Source organism: Liolophura sinensis, unplaced genomic scaffold (genome assembly GCF_032854445.1).
Source record: "Liolophura sinensis isolate JHLJ2023 unplaced genomic scaffold, CUHK_Ljap_v2 scaffold_20, whole genome shotgun sequence".
In the NCBI taxonomy this organism is placed as follows: Eukaryota; Metazoa; Mollusca; class Polyplacophora; order Chitonida; family Chitonidae; genus Liolophura; species Liolophura sinensis.
The window spans coordinates 375,308-397,197 of record NW_027017959.1 but is presented as its reverse complement, the minus strand read 5'-3'; the positions used below and the strand labels follow the sequence as shown (position 1 = coordinate 397,197).

The 21,890-nt window shown below is 36.6% G+C and overlaps 1 protein-coding gene across 1 annotated transcript; it reads right to left on the bottom strand.

The window, feature by feature from the left end:
- Positions 1 to 232: 232 nt before the first annotated feature.
- Positions 233 to 18,542, bottom strand: LOC135481322 (uncharacterized). The gene is given in 21 exon segments (XM_064761162.1): positions 233 to 474; positions 1,838 to 1,897; positions 3,105 to 3,152; positions 4,052 to 4,087; positions 4,559 to 4,639; positions 5,309 to 6,817; positions 6,820 to 6,966; positions 8,520 to 8,565; positions 9,389 to 9,459; positions 9,816 to 9,875; positions 10,142 to 10,201; positions 10,763 to 10,828; positions 11,091 to 11,156; positions 11,387 to 11,452; positions 11,714 to 11,773; positions 12,038 to 12,103; positions 12,366 to 12,431; positions 12,918 to 12,965; positions 16,856 to 16,949; positions 17,806 to 17,873; positions 18,431 to 18,542. Coding segments are annotated over 21 exon segments (3,072 nt in total).
- Between the last annotated feature and the right edge of the window lie 3,348 nt (positions 18,543 to 21,890).

Genomic DNA, 21,890 nt, shown 5'->3' with positions numbered 1-21,890 from the left:
TATTTATTTATTTGATTGGTGTTTCACGCCGTACTCAAGAATATTTCACTTATACAACGGTGGCCAGAATTATGGTGGGAGGAAACCAGGCAGCGCCCGGGGGAAACCCACGACCATCCGCAGGATGCTGTCAGACCTTCCCACGTGTGGCCAGAGAGAAAGCCAGCATGGGCTGGACTTTAACAACTCACAGCGAATAAAAATAAAAGCATATAATCTTATATAATCTCTATCAAACTATCCATTCCAATTCTTGCATTCGCTTCTTTGTTCTGTTTCTTTGTTTGTACTTTTCATTCATAACTTTACTTTTAATAGTCTGGTAAGGGATGTGGGTCAGCCACTGATTGTGTTTCAGAAACTCCTCGATTTCCATTTTGCCAGGAAACCCAACAATAACATCCGAAATGTATGGCTCAAAATTCCTCTTCACCACCTCAGCCTCCGCTTCCCTCCACTGGTAATATGCTCTGCCTTATAGGGAGATAGCACAAAACACTTAGTAACAAATGAGTAAAGTGAAGTTATTCAATATATCTACTTTTCATTTATAATTCTGAATATATATGCACACCTACAAGTTTTCACTTTGGCCTATCCTTCAAAATGTTATGGGCCAGACAAAAGGCAAACAGAATTTCTCTCCATTGTCAATGCAATAAATTCATTTCCATAAATGAGGGTTATAATATGGTAAGTCAAAAGAAACTCAGCTTACAAATTACTAGACATTAGGAGAGAAAAAAAGTAGTATATTAAACCTTGTTTAGCAAATAAAAATGTAAGAAACATTCAATTATTAAACAAGTTGAAGTTTAATTGGAATTCTTGAGAGAGTCAACACAAAGAGAATTAGCTGAGATAGGAATCTATCCCAGAAATTAGTTTTTAATACTGGGTGCCACGCGAAGCCAAGTCATGGAGATTAGTTACTGGATACCATATTTTTCAAAGCCACATTTGATTTCTATGATTGTGTCCGGCGAGAGTGCAAGTAAACCATTAGATGCAGGTTCAAACTTACGATTTGCAGAGCCCATGTTGGGTAAGTTTAATATCAGTAATTGCATTCGCACTTGTTGAGGTGGACCGTTTTTCTGTGCAAACCTCTTTAAGGAGCCTTCAATACTTTATTCACAGATGCAAATTTTGATCCGTCTTCGTCTTCGGAGATATGTGTGTCTATGACAACACCTTGTGTGCAGCCTCGGGGTCACTCTCAGTTACACTTTTTCTAAGTTATGAAAAATGAAGGCCTTTTGCCACAATCAAGACTAACTCTTACACAAAAGGTAAGTTTAGCTACAATTTCAATCAAGTTTCATCCCGACGTCGACAAGCGTGACTTCTACTTAAGGGAAAAAATTCTTACTGACTTCTGAGATAGATTCCTATTTCAGCTGGTTTGCAGAAGTGTTGAAATAGGGAGAATTACATTTATTTTTTACAGCCTTTGTTGATGGACAGAATATTTCTTAGATAAAATGAAAAACATAAAAGATTACAAACCCGTACGTATCACTCTCTTCGTTCTTGGTAGCTGCCGTCCTATAATCAAATAAATATCATTATATTTGTTATGAAGAACATAACTACTATAAAGAGAGTTAACTAAAATGCTTTGAATAGATTTTGCTTCAACACTGACTGTCAAACATTTAATTAAAATGCTTTCAACAATGTTTTTCTTGCTACTGAATCAGGTACATTTTAAGGGGTTGGTGGGTAATACGTGACAACATATGTCATATACATTTCTTTCAACAAATGATATCAACTAAATACATGTATATGAGCCCATAAGGATTATAGTCTCATACAACAATGTTGTCTTTACTTTTTCGTGGTATTTCCTCTTCAGTGTCATTTTCCTCTTCAGTGTCATTTTCTGTGTCCCCTGTGAAAAAAATAACTGTGTTAAAAATAAATGACATGTAGGTAGTGGAAGACTGTGCTGTGTTCTTGGTTTGTCTTGATTTAGTTACAAAAAAATAACTTGGCCAACATTTTTTGATCCCACGTCTCTGAAGGATGACAGAAGTAAGAAACTGTCTGCAGACAAATATATGTAGGCTGGGAAAATTACAAGTCAGACAACATCCAGACAAACCTTTCATGGTGCACAAATAGGGAACTAAATCAGACATTACCATGGGAAGTTTCATTCCACTCTTCATCTTGTATGACAGCTGGTCCTTAAAAGTATAAAATGAAAAATTAAGCTAACCATTCATACAGGATTTTAATGCTTTGATGTATCAGTTTGATTTTGTTTCTGCTTTCCCAGAAATAATACCTTATTTTGCACAGCTTACCTTGCCCAGTCCATCTTCATAATTACCGGCTAATTGAGAACCATATTATTCTTCTTTTCACGATTTTTCAGGAAACACCAAACACAAACTAAATTCTTTTCAGACTGTTCAATCCACTTGAATTTCACAAAGTCAAGATCTAATATCAGAGGAAGTCCCCTAACATGTCAAATCAAGAACTACTACGATCTATTTGATTGTTGTAAAACACCATACTCAAGATGTTTTCATTTATAGAATGACATCGATTTTACAGATTAAGGAAATAGGATTGCCCTGGGAGAAACTACCGACTTTTGGCACTTCCCCACATGTGATGCACACATATGCACTCAATATTGGTGGAAAACAAGTGGTCTTCAGCAAACGTTTGACACAACACATGGCCACATGAACGTTATTGAATGCTTATTGTTACCAATGCAGGACGTGCACTGAGAGTATGTGAATCTAAACATTTCCTCTTGAAGGTCTTCTTTTCAACTTGAACAGTTTGGGTTATTGCAACACAGAGACAAGTAGACCTATCTTTAACCACTAGGCTACTATGCTCCTATAGGGGTTAAGGAACATATACAGTCAGCGTCTGGAACCCTGTGCTTTTCAAGAAGCAATACAAGTTGTCATTTTGCACCACACTAAGTGAAAGGTCCACGTTAAATGATAAGATGTCAAAAATTTGACTGAGAGATTGACCAACTGCTAAAAGCCACAATGTCAGTAGCATCTAGCTCTAAAATAAGCTCTCAATACATGTACTAAAATGTTTCTACTCCAAAGTTATCTTACTTCTGTTGCTTCTTCTCTTCTCTTCCTCAATGTCGCTTTCAGTGTCCTCTGTGAAATAAAATAAATCATCCCTCTGAAAATTTATACACAGATAGGCAAAAGTGTAAATCATAAATATAAGCTCACTACTGTGTTCTTGAAAAAGAAAAAAGAAAACAAAATGATTTGTAGTAGACAATAACAGTAAATAAGTGGAATGTGTAACCTATACATTAAAACAAGTTTTATGTTAATATACAGCTCAGAAAAGAACACCTATTTATTTAAAAACAGATTTTGTGAAATGTAAGAAAAAATAAGACCACTGCAGTGTACACTGGAAACCTGTAAGCTATGATCAACAAATGTTTTGGATACATGCCCCATAAGGAACACATACATATATATGGAAAAGGAGACTAACTTAAAGAGATTTTGGGAAATTTTAGGAACAAAAGCCATACTGAAACAAGTTTCCAGTTGATATGCAACTGTAGATTCAGCCGAGATTAAAACACAGAAGGAGAGCATAAAGACTTTCAGAAAAAAGTGAGATACAGTGGAACAGTCAATTTGACAAGAGCCCATGATCAATATCTTAATTACCTAACAAAACAGTTTCACTTAAAAACGTTCTACGAACACACCTCGATATAGACCATAAATGTAGAGTATATCAGACTATTTATTTATTTGACTGGAGTTTGTACGACGTAGAATATTTCACTTATACCACAGCGGCCAGCATTATAGCAGGTGGGAGTAAAGCAGGCAGAGCCCAGGGGAAATCCACGACCATCCGTAGGCTGCAAGCGGACCTTCCCACACGAGGCCAGAGAGGATGCCAGCATAAGCTGGAGTTTAGTTCACAGCGATCGCATTGGTGAGATACCCCTGGGTCATAAAGGCTGCGATTGCACTCTAAAACGTAACTGATGAAAGTTATAAACTTAAGATATTAAACTTACCATTCCAATCTTCTGCAGTGTCAGGAATGGCTGGTTCTACAAAGAAATTAAGCGATTTAACCAAAGAACTGAATGGACTATTTTGCTTTTACTACACAACCTTCCATTATCAGTCTGTACTGCCTTCAAATAAGAGCATGGTTTGCAACATTCTTAAAATTTTTCTTCCAGTTCTTCAAGCACCTGTGAAGCCTGAATTCCAAAATTATTGTTCTTTCTAAAAATAATATGTACAAAAAGACCAAGCTCTAAATGTTAACGTCTTGACTACACCCCATTAACTAGATTCTCATCAGAAGATTTTCAAGAGACCTGAATTTCACAACTTGAATTTACTTCTTTCATTTGACTGGTGTTTAACACCATGCTAAAGATAAACTGAATGTAATAACTTTCAATATAACACATCAAGACCTTGTGCAAACCTTGTAATAAGTAAAGGTGGAAAAGAACAATCTACAATTTTATAATTTCAATCTAGATTACCAAATATACAAAGATACTTACTATATGATCCTGTTTTCTTTCTTCTATTCTTCCTAAAGTCAGATTTCTTCATAAATTCCTCTTTCATAGGAATATCTGCTTCTACAAATAAAATTATGCAAAATATACAACAGAAATTCCAGATTACCACGTTCACAATTTAAATATCCTGATCAAGAAAACATTGGTCTTGTACTTGTTTGCAGGCTGCATATCCAAATTGTACCGTGACAATGCAGAATACAGCAATTTCATCTCAAAACAGAACTATAAAAGAGAACAGATACATATTAAATTATTAATGCCATTACCTTTACCACTTTCAACTTGCACACTTGTTGAATAAAATGACTTCAAAGTAAATACTGGATGTAGATAACCATTAATTTCTGTATTTGTACGCCTTCATGCTGTAAATATACTGATGTAAATAAGAGGGTTAGGTTAATCTGAAATGAAGGATTACCTCAGTGGTCACAACTGAGCTGTGACAGCACATACTGCACATTCTGACATTTCATATTTTTTTTGTTTTACATGTGTAATGTACTTGGGGTAAAGAATATTTGACTCGTGATATTACGGCAGTCAAGGTATTCCTGGCAGCAGACAAAAACAGACAGAACCAAAAGAAACCTCCTAATAAGACAACTTGAAATGCCAGTATACACACAATATTCATGTATATACCCATGTACATGTGGTTACAGTGCACCAGGAAATGGTGCAGACGGAACAAACGAATTTAAAGTATAAAATACATGTAGATACCTTGGTCCATTTGATGGAGCTGTTTTCCAACTTTTGTAACTGCCATGATGGCAAGTGGGCTCTGGTAAATATCCCTATTAATTCTTTCAGAGTGGCCCATGTGGGTGTAGAACCATCTTCTCTCCTCAGATGGAACATCTAACAGTTCGTGCAATGTACTGACTCTATGGCGCATTTTTCTGGCGATCAGTCCTTGCCCATCGACTTCTGCTGACTCACATACATCCTGTATACACTGCCACCCAGACACGTGGCATTCAGAGTGTTGGGTAAGGGCAAAAAGATACTGATTATCCCGGTGCACACCAGCTGAATTCCTCACTTCTTTATCCGCAAGAATTCTCAAGGCAGGAGCAGTATCTGATGTAATCAGAATTGAAACAAGTCTGTTGTTACCTTTCCCTGACTGATATGCTATTTTTGTCTCTTTTAACAATTTCTTCTCCAGAGGATCTGTTATACTGTGCAGCCTGCTCTTGTCTAGCCAAACTTCATTTTCAGCATCCTTCCATTCTGATAAAGTAAGTCTGCTCGGTTCACCACCACGCCTCCCATTAAATAATGTCAAACGAGATACTGCTAGGCGGCGAAGTTCCACAAATTTTGCTTCTGTCCAATACTGATATTTGTCTGACAGAATCTCCTCCATGCGCTTCACAATGTAATTTCGAAGTTTCTTAACTTCCAACTCCATAGGCAATTCTTCTGGTTTTCTTAATCTTGTTTGTTGCCCTTTCTGGATGAGGTAGTCAGCATCACCAAATAGGAAGCTTTTGTGGAGTTCAAAAACCTGTAAAAACTGTTCAACCTCCTTTGCCTGTTCATCACAACTGTCCATTAATAAAGTTGCATGGACGATCTTAGCAGCTTTAGTGATGTGATAGTACAGGTTTTTCTTCAGGCCGGCTTTTATTTCAGACCCAGAAGAGTCCCCAGAGGAATCATGAGAGGCGTAGGATATAATAGCAGATTCCAAGGCTCGAAAATTACAGCGCTTGAACATGGCACCAATACTTTCAACACCTTTTTCTGAACCCACCTTTGTCTTAAAATGAAGGTATAAATGTGCTAGAATTCGCATGATACTCATGACATTTTTCCTCACTTCTTGCTTTTTATCCCCTTTTTTCTTCTGTTTGTCCCAAAGACGTTTGCCAATCATGATCAGAACATCATCAGAACGACAGAGGGTACCAACAAGATCAATATCAAATCGGGCCAAAATCTTCTCTGTGAACTCTGGATCCTCTTCATTCTTTTCCAACAACTGAGTAGGAATTGCTGTTGGACACATATGTAGAGTGGATCCTATAGATGTCTGACAAAGAACACGACACTTGGATTTGTGACGTGAAAAATACTTTGTGGAGTAAAATCCATTACACACTGTGCATTTCACCAGGTTGTTCTTCTGCTTAACCCTTTCACACAAATATACTGGGGTATCCTCCTCAAATTTTAACATGTGCATATTAACATTATACATGCCCTGCTTACGAAACCTGTTTCTCTTGGCAAGGATAAAGCATGTTTGACTTCTGGTAGTTCTTTATGTCGCCTTGAGATATGCCTTTTCAGCTGTTTGTGGAGCTTCCTATCAGTACAAAATGGACATGGTCTTCCAGGTTTGGAGTAATGCACTTTATGATTCTCTTTCCCTGTCACAAAAAAGTTAAAAATATTAAAGTAGCATGACAAATATGCACCGTATAAAGCAAAAACAAAATCAATTCATAGCAATATACTTCAACAAAGCAAAGTCAGAAATCTTTACCTAAAATTTTTCACTTCTGTTGATGCACACGTTTGTACATACTTTATAAAGTTACAATAAAACACGTGTGAATTGGAGATAGTTGCAATTCCCCCAGCTTCGTCAATGTTACAGCAAAACCCATATTAAAAATATGTTTGAATATGTATATTCAAATACTTGAATAACCGCCCGACCAACAGACAGAGCTTCAGATAAACAGAGCTGCTCATCGCAGATAAAAAACTGCTTTTGTATATCATTCACAAATTTAACGAAAGTACGTTTTAATGCACAAGCACCACAATTGGCCAGCATCACATCATGTGTTGAACACACACAAAACTTCAATCATTCTTCAACAAAGTAAATCTGTTCTCCAAAACTGTCTTATTGTGAAGAAGTGTACAATTGCTCTGAGCTTCAGCAACTTCGGGCACAGGACATACAAAGTTACTAATTATCTCTCAATCGTTTTGCTTCCATGTACAGACAGATAATTATCCTAAATCTTGAACCATTTTGATTATTTAGCCCAAATTCAGATACAACTTATACATACAAATAATGTTGTCATGGAGCTGAAAGTTTTTAAGTGGAATGAGTTACTGTAGCACTTCATAAAAATTATAGAATTACTTGTCTAGACCTTGTCATGCTCCCCAAACAAGTCAATTTATGTTGCTTGGTCACAGACGAAATGGTAGGGGATTATTATTATTCCGGAAATCCGCTTACCAGATTTATTATCCGACGAAGTCTCAGTTACCACATCATGTGACAAAGCACATGTATGTGTGTCCTCCTGTGAGGAAGAAGACACTGGCATGCCGTCAGTCAATGAGGAACGGGTTGCTGTGTCAACCTGCAAGGCAGTGGAAGCTGAAAGGTGGTTCTGTGCACAGGCAGGCTCTGGCATAAGATAATCCAAGGAGGCCGGTGCTGATATGTCATCACCATCAGGCCATGAAGCACAAATAACTGAAAAACAAATTTGATGTTCATGCATTCCATTACTGTTCACCACATTCCTAACAACTCCCCAAACATAAAGTCACAACTTCATCTACACAGGGCCCTCTTTTTCAAGGGTCTCTCATATATATGTGTATATGTGATCCAATTGGGAACCACATGTTTTCCAATGCTGAGGTGAATGGAGAGAAAATCATGTATTAATTCCATATGTATTTTACCCTGAAACAGTTTCTCTCTTACAACCAGTCAGATAATTTATGGGTAGAGAAAACTGAGACACCAAGAAAACTACTATGTGTACATACATGCATACCTTCCCCTAACTGCACAGTCAATAAGCTACATGTATAAGTACATGTAGATGTCAGTCTCTGATATGACTCAATTCCAGTTAACACTCAGACCTCCCACCCTTAATTGCAGTACAATGGCCTGATTCAGGAGTTATAACTTGGAAAATCAATGTATCAATCTACCTACCTGGTAAACCAACATCCCATTTTAAAGGCATTGTACCACCCGGACTCTGTGAACAAAAACAAGTATCTGAGTTTAATTAGATTTCAGTTTGAATGAAACGTGAAGAATAAAAAAATGAAAAAAATCAGTACTCGCTTGAAAACAGCACTAGTATCTGTAACTGTAACATTGTTCCCAGACATATCCAAAGTACTCGTGTTCTTTGCTTATTACTTGTCTGTAAATACAAGTCGTGCAATACTTACAGAAAGTAGAGGAAACTCCAATGAATGTGAGGACTCATTTGAATCTTCAATAATGTCCTGCAAACATAAATCTGCACGGGATTTCTGGATAATATACAAGTTAATGTACAATTTACAAGATTTACATGTTCATGTGAACTTAGAGTACATAGGAAAAGACTACACATGACTTTGTAACCAAATAATATAATTTAACAGAATTCTTAATAATGTAAGCTGTAATTAGTGAATAAGTAGATTCCAAAAAGTACTGGTCCAAGGATCCAATAGAAAAGAAAGTAATTAGAAGTTGGCGATGTGACCAAACTGCAGGATATTGCCATTGAATTATAACAGAAACCAAACTAGGTATGCTGGAGGCAGTGGAGGGTGTCATTAATTTGTCAGCTATGTCATATGCCAACAAAATTGGTACATATACATGATAATCCAAGGAGGCCGGAGCTGATGTGTCATCATCAGGCCATGAAGCACAAGTAACTGAAAAGCCAATCTGATGTTCATGCTGAAACTTTTTTTGTCTCACAATGACTTCAACTTCTTGTATGAATAATACAACTCCAACAGGAAATGAACTCCAGACAACCAACAAAAGTTCAAGGGTTTAAAAGAAATTCTACTTACATAAACAGTGGCTTCTTGTACACAAAAATCAACAGCTGGCTCTTCAGTATCATTTCGTTCAGTAGCCAAATCTGCACATGAAGAATTTTGTAAAATGCATAGCTATCCTATATAAACATTTTACAGTAACACTTCTAAGCACTTTACCTATCTTAAAATCAACAAGAAAAATGCCTCAGAAAATTTGACATTAAGGGCTCTAAGCGTAATCCCAATCAGTATGAAGTGTGAGGATAGACCTTCAGTTAATACAAGTCAATGTTACATATCTTGATTAAGAAAACAAGAAAACACTGCTGTTATCTTTGTATGCAAACTGTTGTGTATCATCACACTGTAGAAAACAAACAGCAATTTCATCTCAAAGCTGAATTCAACTGTCAGAATGCCCCTCACCCCTCCCCATTTGTTTAGCCACTACACTCACCAGGACTCTCTTCTTCCCCATTATCAGAAATTACATCCTCTCGCATAGGAATATCTGCTTCTACAAATAAATGAAAGATCAAAATTATACCACACATAAAACAGAAATTCCACATTACACATCAAAGCATAATGCAGGTCTCCATCAGTACAATTTAAATATCTTGATAAAGAAAACACTGATGTTATCTTTGTATGTAGGCTGCATATCTAAAATGTTATGTATCATGACAATGCAGAAAACCAAACAGCAATTTCATCTCAAAACTGAATCCAACTGTCAGAATGCTCCTCACCCCTCCCCATTTGTTTAGCCACTACACTCACCAGGACTCTCTTCTTCCCCATTATCAGAAATTACATCCTCTCGCATAGGAATATCTGCTTCTACAAATAAATGAAAAGTCACATTTATACTACACACAAAACAAAAATTCCAAATTACAGGTCAAAGCATAATGCAGGTTTCCATCATTACAATTTAAATATCTTGAGAAAGAAACACTGGTGTTATCTTTGTATGCAGGCTGAATATCCAAACTGTTAAGTGAGGTGCCAATGCAGAAAGCAAACAGAATTTTTATCTCAAAACTGAATCCAACTGTCAGAATGCACTCACCCCTTCCCATTTGTTTAGCCACTAGAACTCACCAGGACTCTATTCTTCCCCATTATCAGAAATGACATTCTCCTGTATACATGTGGGAATATCTGCTTCTACAAATAAATGAAACATCACATTTGTACAACACACAAAACAAAAATTCCAAATTACAGGTCAAAGCATCACACAGGTTTCCATCATTACAATTTATGGGCTGCCTATCCAAACTGCTACATGTATGTGCCAGGACAATGCAGAAAACAAACAGAATTTTTATCTCAAAACTGAATCCAATTGTCAGAATGCACTCACCCCTCCCCATTTGTTTAGCCACTAGAACTCACCAGGACTCTTTTCTTCCCCAATATCAGAAATGACATTCTCCTGTATACGTGTAGGAATATCTGCTTCTACAAATAAATGAAACATCACATTTGTACAACACACAAAACAAAAATTCCACATTACAGGTCAAAGCATCACACAGGTTTCCATCATTACAATTTAAATATCTTAATAAGGAAAACACTAGTGTCTTTGTATGTGGGCTGCATATTCAAACTGTTAAGTGAGGTGCCAATGCAGAAAACAAACAGAATTTTTATCTCAAAACTGAATCCAATTGTCAGAATGCACTCACCCCTCCCCATTTGTTTAGCCACTAGAACTCACCAGGACTCTTTTCTTCCCCATTATCAGAAATGACATTCTCCTGTATACATGTAGGAATATCTGCTTCTACAAATAAATGAAACATCACATTTGTACAACACACAAAACAAAAATTCCACATTACAGGTCAAAGCATCACACAGGTTTCCATCATTACAATTTATGGGCTGCATATCCAAACTGCTACATGTATGTGCCAGGACAATGCAGAAAACAAACAGAATTCTTATCTCAAAACTGAACCCGACTGTCAGAATGCACTCACCCCTCCCCATTTGTTTAGCAACTACACTCACCAGGACTCTCTTCTTCCCCATTATCAGAAATGACATTCTCCTGTATACATGTAGGAATATCTGCTTCTACAAATAAATGAAACATCACATTTGTACAACACACAAAACAAAAATTCCAAATTACAGGTCAAAGCATCATACAGGTTTCCATCATTACAATTTAAATATCGTAATAAGGAAAACACTAGTGTCTTTGTATGTGGGCTGCATATTCAAACTGTTAAGTGAGGTGCCAATGCAGAAAACAAACAGAATTTTTATCTCAAAACTGAATCCAACTGTCAGAATGCACTCACCCCTCCCCATTTGTTTAGCCACTACACTCACCAGGACTCTTTTCTTCCCCATTATCAGAAATTACATCCTCTCGCATAGGAATATCTGCTTCTACAAATAAATGAAAAATCACATTTATACTACACACAAAACAAAAATTCCAAATTACAGGTCAAAGCATAATGCAGGTTTCCATCATTACAATTTAAATATCTTGAGAAAGAAACACTGGTGTTATCTTTGTATGCAGGCTGAATATCCAAACTGTTAAGTGAGGTGCCAATGCAGAAAGCAAACAGAATTTTTATCTCAAAACTGAATCCAACTGTCAGAATGCACTCACCCCTTCCCATTTGTTTAGCCACTGGAACTCACCAGGACTCTTTTCTTCCCCAATATCAGAAATTACATTCTCCTGTATACATGTAGGAATATCTGCTTCTACAAATAAATGAAACATCACATTTGTACAACACACAAAACAAAAATTCCAAATTACAGGTCAAAGCATCATACAGATTTCCATCATTACAATTTAAATATCTTAATAAGGAAAACACTAGTGTCTTTGTATGTGGGCTGCACATTCAAACTGTTAAGTGAGGTGCCAATGCAGAAAGCAAACAGAATTTTTATCTCAAAACTGAATCCAACTGTCAGAATGCACTCACCCCTCCCCATTTGTTTAGCCACTAGAACTCACCAGGACTCTTTTCTTCCCCATTATCAGAAATGACATTCTCCTGTATACATGCAGGAATATCTGCTTCTACAAATAAATGAAACATCACATTTGTACAACACACAAAACAAAAATTCCAAATTACAGGTCAAAGCATCATACAGGTTTCCATCATTACAATTTAAATATCTTGATAATGAAAACACTGGTGATGACTTAGTATGTGTATCCAAACTGTTATGTACCATGACAATGCAGAAAACAAACATCAATTTCATCTCAAAACTGAGCCTGACTGTCAGAATGTCCGTCATCCCAATACAGTGCATGAAGCTTTAGATTAGGACAATATAATATGGTACCTGAAAAAGGCTCCTGGTCCTCATTAAAACATGGCTGAACTGGGAAAGTCTGATAATATCAATTTGTTTACGAACCGAGGCACTAAGAGACAAGTTTACCACACACAGCTGTTTACATACTTTTCTACATACCACGGACCAAGCTGATGAAACATCCATGCTATCAATGTAATGATACACATTAATAACAAAACTGTGTGTCAAATAATACCTGGTTTAGGCAGCAAATCAAATGGATCAGAGTCATCAGAAGAGAAATCTAAAATAACAAATCAAAAGAAGGTCAAAACAGTCCTTAGGACAATGTGAACTTGAAAAGCCATTGTATAATTCATTGATTTATTTGACAAGTAGTTTATGGGCGTAATCAAGAATATTTCACTCATAGGACAGTGGCCAATATCATGCTGGGAGGAAACTAGGCAGGGCGGTATACTTTATGCTGTAAGTGTGTACCTACTTTACACATTTCACTTAAGCTACATGTAACAATATATCTACAATCACAAGTTTTCTTGCCCATTCACTGACATAAGTCTACCTTAAAAGATACATCAAATACACCTAGATACCTTTAGCAAGTTACTAACGAGTTAGGCCACAAGTGACATACAGACATGCACGCCATTTTGGTGGAAGACAAGTGATGTTCAAAGAACATTAGAAAGGGCAAGTGACTACACCACTTATTGTCACCAAGGCCTCACAAACACCGAGGGCTGAGAAATCCACTTATTCCCTGTCCAAGGCTGGGAACTACAGAGCACTATACAGGGGCTCATCATTCAGACTTTACATCGCTGCTTACCTGTGTCCTTAATACTTGTTAACAAACTGGCAGGTAAATCTAAACCGGCTCACAATTTACTGCTCTATATATGCAGATCAGGCCAGGAGGCCTGCATGTACATGTAACTACCACAGTTACCTGATACCTACAGCATTACACAAGTTATGTGCATATAGATGGCCTATGTGTGACATTTGATTGATCCAATTTAAATCAAGATGACCACTAACTCCAGAATATTTGTCAAAGGTCAGGGAATATAAGAAAGCAATCAGAGCATGGGAACCCCACAAATGTCCTAGGCTATGTGTGACATTTGGTCACTAGTGGAGTAGTTTTAGACATATCACGCTCACAAACCCTAACGGTAACTGTAATGCCTTATTACAGGCAAATCAATGTATGGATAAGTTTGTGATGGTCAGAAGGCATATCTAAGAGTTGCAATGACCTTCTGTACAAACTTCATGAATTTCCTTTCAATAAGTTCAGAGATGTACTGATGACAAATTGCAGATGTGCAAGCACTGAGAGTAATTTGAATCATGCTCACTGATATGCAAATAATTACATGTATTTTCTTAAAATAGCCATAAGTCACATCTATAAGTTACAATGACATATCTAGAAAACTTCATGAATTTCCGATCAAAATGTTCACAGATATCATAAAGCCAAAGGAGCAATTATTACACAAATTACCCTGATTAATATGCAAATTTATTTATGGAAAGATTTGAAATAGACCAAAAGGCAAGTCTGTAAGAGATATAGTGATGACAAGAAATGAAGACAGACAGACATCAATATGGACCCACAACAATACTCCTTAGTCTGAAAGGGCTAAGGTTTAAACTAATTATTTAATTATTGAAGTTTATGGAAGAATATCAGTGAAAATAGCTGAACAATGAATAAGGAATAATTTAGGGTCTGCAAGATTTGTGAAGTATTACATTACAACAAGTACTGAAATAAAACTTCTGAATAACTCCAATTAACATAAGGAACACCCAAAAGATAAAAACAGTATAAATTTGAAAAAACTTCAAAAACCACAAAAAGCGGAATTTCCCATCTTACCATCCGAAGAAATATTTTGACTCTGAAAGTTAATTAATTTAGGTGGTTTAAAGACAGGGGGAAGGGGGATCTGCTGAAAAAGTGAGTTAAGGCAAGATTTTCATTACCATTTGGAGTTCGATTTACAGTGTCTGCTACAAAATCTGTGAATGTTCTACGCCTTTCATGGTTAACATGATTACAAAAACCAATAAGGAAGGGGAGTATTTTGGCCTGAACATGTTAGGGGGAAGATGCATAAAGTAGTAAATTGTACATACATAATATATGTTTTAATTGCCTGAGACATACCTCATTCCTCCACCACAAGCCGTCAACACCATAATCATATAAAATTTCTTCTCCAACATGAATCTGTCTTGAAGCAAAGAGACATAGCCTAGCCTGCTACCAACAGTAGATCAACTTCATCTTGGAGTTGCATGTGTAATCAGATGAAGCTGCGTCGTTCACCATATGCCCAAGCCGACCAGTGGTGTAAGTAGCATCAATGCTGTTTGGTAAACATTCAACATACAAAACTTAACGTATAGTTGCCATGACTGAAAAACTAATGAACTGGTAAAGATCATAGATCAAAATGAAATCAAGATCTGTTTTTCTGGCACCAACAAAAACAATCAAAAAAGTAGGAATTCAGAGAATCCCAACACCTCACATGATTGAGCAATTACATGTTGAGAAGCTGCAAAACGTGTAAGTGGTGATGTCTTTATAAAATATTGACACAGAAATGCCTTCTGTATGTAACCTATCCCTTTATATGCCTAGGAATTGAACAGAAAAGTTTGATCTCAATCCCATGCAAAATCTACTTCTATTAAATGTACATGATAGCTAAGCAGAAAAGCTTAACCTTTATCATCTACACATACTAATAATCAGAGCTAAACAGCAAAGCTTAACCTCTGCCTTCTATACGTAAGCCATCCCATACGTCTGGCATCTGCATGAACAAACTGGGCATTACACACAGCTCACCTGATAGGTCAGTTAGTAAAGCTGCAAAATGTTTAAGTGGTGAGACTTTAAAATACTGATACAGAAAAGATTAACATTTGCTTTGTATACCTAAGGTATCCCCATTATATGGGAGCTAAATATAAAACCTTAACCATGACACCAACACTGCACTTTCTCCTCCCTACTATTTCCCCACCTGACTTCATACAGTTGTCATGAAGTTATACTTCTCAGAAAGGTGTAGGTTAGCAATCACTGAGATAATTAGGAGTCTCATGTGAAAGGAATTTATAAAGTTTTGATACCAGATAATGCCATGGCAACCAGATTTAAGGCACGATGTCAGGCATTTCTAGCTAAAACTCTAATTTCTAACACAGAGATTTAAGAAACAAACCATCAAACCAGGCAAATAAAGGCCAATAATCACCGACAGAATAATCCACAATTTTTGTCACCAAGCCTCAAGGCCAAATGTTTGAGCAATAATAAATGTGTGAAATAAATTCACCACAAGACAATCTACATTACATACAGTGTACTGCGTTATTTCTATGTTTATTGAAACCTATCATGTACTCAAAGAAAAAGCCAAGGTATGAACTTGTGCCAAATTTTTAAAATGGGAAATCTAACCTTCGTAAGGCTGTAATATCTTAATAAATCTTTGCAGAGAGAGTGGCACAGAAAATGTGTATTTAGACTTACCACTTTTCGCCATTTGATTTAAAAAAATACAGGAATGACCTTCGCCCTCTGTATTTATTTTCACGGAGTAAAGCTTCTTTCTTGTTGATGCATTCTCCAACATATTCCAGCAAGAATTCCCCTTTTGAAACTCTTTCTCTGCAAAAACTCCATACCCTGTTGAGTGTACAAACACAACAATGTGAACCATTTGAAGCATAACATATCTTAGTTTTGAACCAGACTGAAACAAACATCAGTAAAATATGACTTTATAATGTCACATTTTTCATGAATACTATTTTTTGTTAACAGCAAAGGAAACTGATACCAGGACAACTTCTGGATTTCTTTTTTGACAATAATTCCACTGTATAAAGCAAGTCAGCCTAAAGACAGTAATCATTTAATTAATGGATAAAACTTGTGACAGAATGTGACATTTCATTTGTGATACAAGGCAAGGTTAACATCCCCCCCCCCCCTAAAGTCAGAAATGGCTCTACAAGGTAGCTTGGAATTGGAATATAGCATTTACTGTTTATCACTGATGATGATTTAACATGTAGCTACCACACCAAAGAGTTTCATTTCACCCCATCACATGCACGCACATGAAGACTTACCTTTGTAATCATTAATATATCTCAACTGCATGCCATCCTTGTCCAATCCACATTCAATCCACCATTTTGCATCTTGCAAAGGACTTTTTCTTTTCTGTCAACACAAACGTTCAGTTAGCCAGTGTCTCATCATCACTGACCTCTAAAAAAGGCCAATAATGGAGCACACACTTATTCACCTGTCGGCATGCGCTTGTCTTTCTCATGTGATGGATTAGTTAGAATTTTGCAAAGTGTCTTCTGAAGAAATTCACTTTCAACATCATGTTAAACACCATGCAGTCTTTTTTGTGAAGTGACCAGTTTGCACACCTATTCTGTGAAACTAAATGAAACTTCTACACTACAACTACATACTTGTTACCCTGCTTTCAAGGCTTTACAGATGTGTGTATCAAATTCAATAGCAAGTTAACACTGCATATGTAAGAAGGATCAACAAATAATATAACAATACAACTGATAACCCCACTACTGGCAAAAATACACAAATGAATCATACAGTGTATTAACACCTACTGCCTGGAAAGTAATAGACAGCAGACGATAACATGTAGCCTACTAGCAATAAGTAAGTCTTCCTGTTCAAACACAAAACTATTTAGGAGAGACTGATTGGAATAGACCACAAGTATGGAAATGCAGATGGCTGTGTGAAACAGATGTATGAAAAAGTAGGCTGGAAAACGCCAACATGTAAGCTACATGCACCTACAAAAAACAAGTTTCGTGTTAAAGTGCAAAGCTCGGAATAGAACGTAGAGGTATTGAAAGGCAGACAGACTGAAGACAAACCAATATAGGCAGATTTTATGAAATATAAGAAAACAAAGATTATGACAGTGTACAATACCAACATGTAAGCTGTTTTGTAGATACATATGGGAACACTGTGCAGACACATGGAAGGATGGCACCCATTCTAAGATAGCCCTGACAAATATAGTTACCTTTTCAACTGGATTCTTTTTCATAAGACTGGTTCGGAGCTGTAAAAAAGAAATGGAGTTATGATTGGCTAAAACATTAATATTTTCAGAAGGTATTAAGCCCTTAAAGTTAAATACAGACTAAAAATAATAATACACTAAAGTTGGCATTCCAAATAATGGACTTTATAAAATACATTCATCGTACAGATATTCTAAGACAAACTTCAGATAAAAACTACAAAATCAGTACTGAACTCTTATCCGGGTTGCTGTTGCGCCACAACACACAATAACCCAGTAGTAGCGAGTGTAACAGCTATGGCAACGAATTTGCATGTTTAACATGGGGCTGCCGCTTCACTCTTTGTCTTCACGAATCCCCATTTTGTAGCTATCAGAGTAACAGCTAAGGCAACAACAGAACAAAACAGTCACAATTTCATAAAAAAAGGAAATAACCGAACCAAAACTAAACAAGATATGTAACCTGTCATGGTGAAGCCATGATCAAACGTTTTAAAAAAGAAGTCTGAAAAACTTTCGTGAAGGACTGATGGACGGGGTGTAAAGCTGTAGAACCGGTAGGAGAATAGTTAGCAAAATGGATAAAAAGAAATCAATGGACCAAAGTAATCTGACTTACCAACTGCTTTCCTCGGGTCAACATGGTTCTCTAAGAAAACTGTCCTATAAAAACGTAACTTTCTCTCCCCTGGCTCTGATTTCGTCTTCGCGCCTTTTGGGTACCAATCCATCCTTGAAATGCTTAACCGAAAATTTTCGCGAAAACGAAACTATGTCAAAATATTCTGTTCGTTTCACTCAAGCATGTGAAATGCAAAAACACGTTGTTCTTGAATAAATAAGAGATAAAGAAAAAATAGATTTGTGCCATAAGTTAAATTTTACAGGAATAATGTACTGATAACCATAGTAGAATATTCACCATCCCACTTAACATTTTCCTTCTTCGTTTTAATATCCCCTTTGACTGGAACATTTCCTGTACCAGTTCACTCATTCCGCATACTTGTCCGCGTCGTCCCAAAATTGACAAAAATGTCCGCTGCCGAAAAATACCGGCCTATAGCGATTTGGAAATAAAAAGAAATATCCCCACTGTTTGATGTAACCTTGACAGAGCACTGTGAATTTACGACCACCCCAACATACTTTTAGATGAATATACTATTCTTAACTTATTTTTTCAACAAAAATGAAGACGCTGTTCGCCTGAATGCATGTTTTCACCGCACGGGACAAATGTGCGATGCTGTACATAGAACATTGAAAAAAATGTTATCCCATAAAAAATTGATGGCTAAAAACCAAAAACATTTTAGATTAAACATACTATTTTAAAACGGATGTGGAGAAACTGATATCAAATTTTAACTGTGGACGAACCCCTAGTTTGGTCGCCCAAAGTTAAGCTGGTCACCGAAATTATTTCAAAACGGTTGCCCAATTACACAATATATACATAAAAGACACGGTCATTCAGACGACCATATATAAGAGAATGTCGTGTATGACTACGCTTGGTTGACCAGTGTTTACACAGTCATTCAGACGACCATATATAAGAGAATGTCAGATATATCTGCCTTTGGTCGACCAGTGTTTACACGGTGTCATTCTGACGACCGCACATAACAGAATGTCGTATATGACTACTTTTGGTCGACCAGTGTTTACACGGTGTCATTCTGACGACCGCATATAACAGAATGCTGTATATGTCTGCCTTTACACAGTGTTATTCTGACGATCATACATGAGGATGTCGAATATGTTTCCGTTTGGTAGACCAGAGTTTAGCCTACAGGGTGTCATTCAGACGACCGCATGTAACAGAATGCTGTATTCGTCTGCCTTTGGTTGAACAATGTTTACACCGTGCAATTCAGACGACCGCCTATAATATATGTCTGCCTCCTTACAAATGTTGTCAAACTTATGAAATGATATGCCTGGCTAAGGTCGTAAAACTCAAATCAAATATATTAACAAGAAGGTATTATATGGTGAGGGTGCAATCCTCTGATCCAGAGAAATCTATAATTTTCTGTATTTATTAATAATAAGTTATTTGGTGGTTAGTTAATGTCATACTAAAGGAAATTTCATACTATTTCAAAAAATCAACCTTTCGCAAGTAACTGACATTTCACAGCTGTGGAAGGCAGGCTGACTAATTGTAAGACCATACACAAGAGAGGGACGCCTATTACTAATAGCCTCCAAGCCTTAAGGGCAGTGCTGCTTAACGTCAAACTCAAGAATATTTCAATTATTTCATGGCAGCCAGATTTTATTGGTGGAGGGATGCAGAGTGGCCATGGAAAACCATCAACCTTTGGCGAGTAACTGGCAAACTCTCCCACATCTGACGTGCTTATACGAGGAAACTTTTAACTCCTCCCGATACGAGTGTATCTCACAGTGGTGCAAGGCTGGAGATATTAAGGAGAAGAAGACTTATATTAATGGTGAAAAATCAGGATTCGGACTTTCACCAAAATGCAATGAACTGCTAATAGCCCATTCTTCATACGTTCACATTTTATACTAGCAACACAGAGGTTATTGCTTCATGTCTTCTAATCCAAAACAGAGTACACAATGTGTATTTTATTGAACATAGCTGCATTTATTGTCACTTTCATGATTCACAAAAACATAGGCATGGAGTGTGTACAAAGATAATCCTATCTTAAATGCTCACAATTCAAGGTAATTTTCATGTGATATGTGAGGTTTCTTTAATGGTGTCTGTACCACATCTAAGTATATTTCACTTTAGTACAGTCAATGATTAAAATTATGAATTGAACAAAACAAGTGATGTTGTGGAATACAGCACCACATCTGGAGCTAAACCTGGTTATGTTATAGGACTCCCATCTAACACATCAACTAATTTAACAATCTGCTATTAATTTACCTGTTCTACTCAGCATTTTTACATACAATTTAATTACCCTTCTACATGCATTATTGCAAAACATTTTTCAACCAGCCACACAATTTATTTCTGTTAGCGGACACCAAACCATAAATCCATAACGACGAGTATAATCTCCTGCTTGCTTGGCTGACCTTTATATTCAACGCCATGCAGAAACAGAGTTAAAACAGAAGTCCCACTACACAAGCTCAAACCCTACATAGCCTCTGAATGAAGATGACTGATATTTGTCTTGTTTCTTTAAAAATTGTGCCAACTGTTACGAAATACATGTAAAGACTGGACCATGACAATGGGTCTCTATTTTCATTACACACAACTACGCTGTAATCTGTTCCAAATCTCATCAACATTACCAGTCAAATAATCAGTTCCCTTGAATTACTGTACTAAAATATTCGCTCAGAGTGATGTTTCAAATTGTGATTGAGAATCACAGAATGAGACTTCATATTATTCTGCAACATACATACGCAACTACATGACATACCATACAGCAAACTAATGAAATAACCCCTTGAAATCAGATCACAGCTCACAATGTTACAGAGAGCATCTAATTAATTTATTATAATTCATGAAATTCTTAATTTAATGATAAATTAATGACAAGAACAAACAAAAACAGGCTGAGGTATAAACGTGATCATAAAGTTTCCACACCTGAGTCAAAAAACCTTGTCTCTTTGTATCTTTGTCTCTTTATGACAAGTAATAACCGAGATATCACAGTTCAAATTAAGCGAACACGCACACTCCGAGAATATCTTAAGTACTGCCATCATGATGTCAGATGAGCCAAGCAAATTCTAAATTTAACCAAAAATGCGCAGCTTATTTGTGCAACTCAGAAAGGCCAGTATAGTGAAGCTTTGTGAACCTACTGACTAGGTTAACTACAAAAAGTTATATTTAAACAGAATTTTTTTTTGGTGACTTCAGTCAGGTGACATGGCGGTCATATTGGATTTTATTCAAAAGCTTAAAGTGTAACCTACTTTTTAACTTCTTAACCGATTTTGCTCAAATTTAAAATATAGGTACTAGAGATCTGATATAAAAAGACCATGGACGTGGATCTGTGAATTTTGAAAATTTGTAGCAGTGAGTTTTTCTTTGAAAACATCACGAG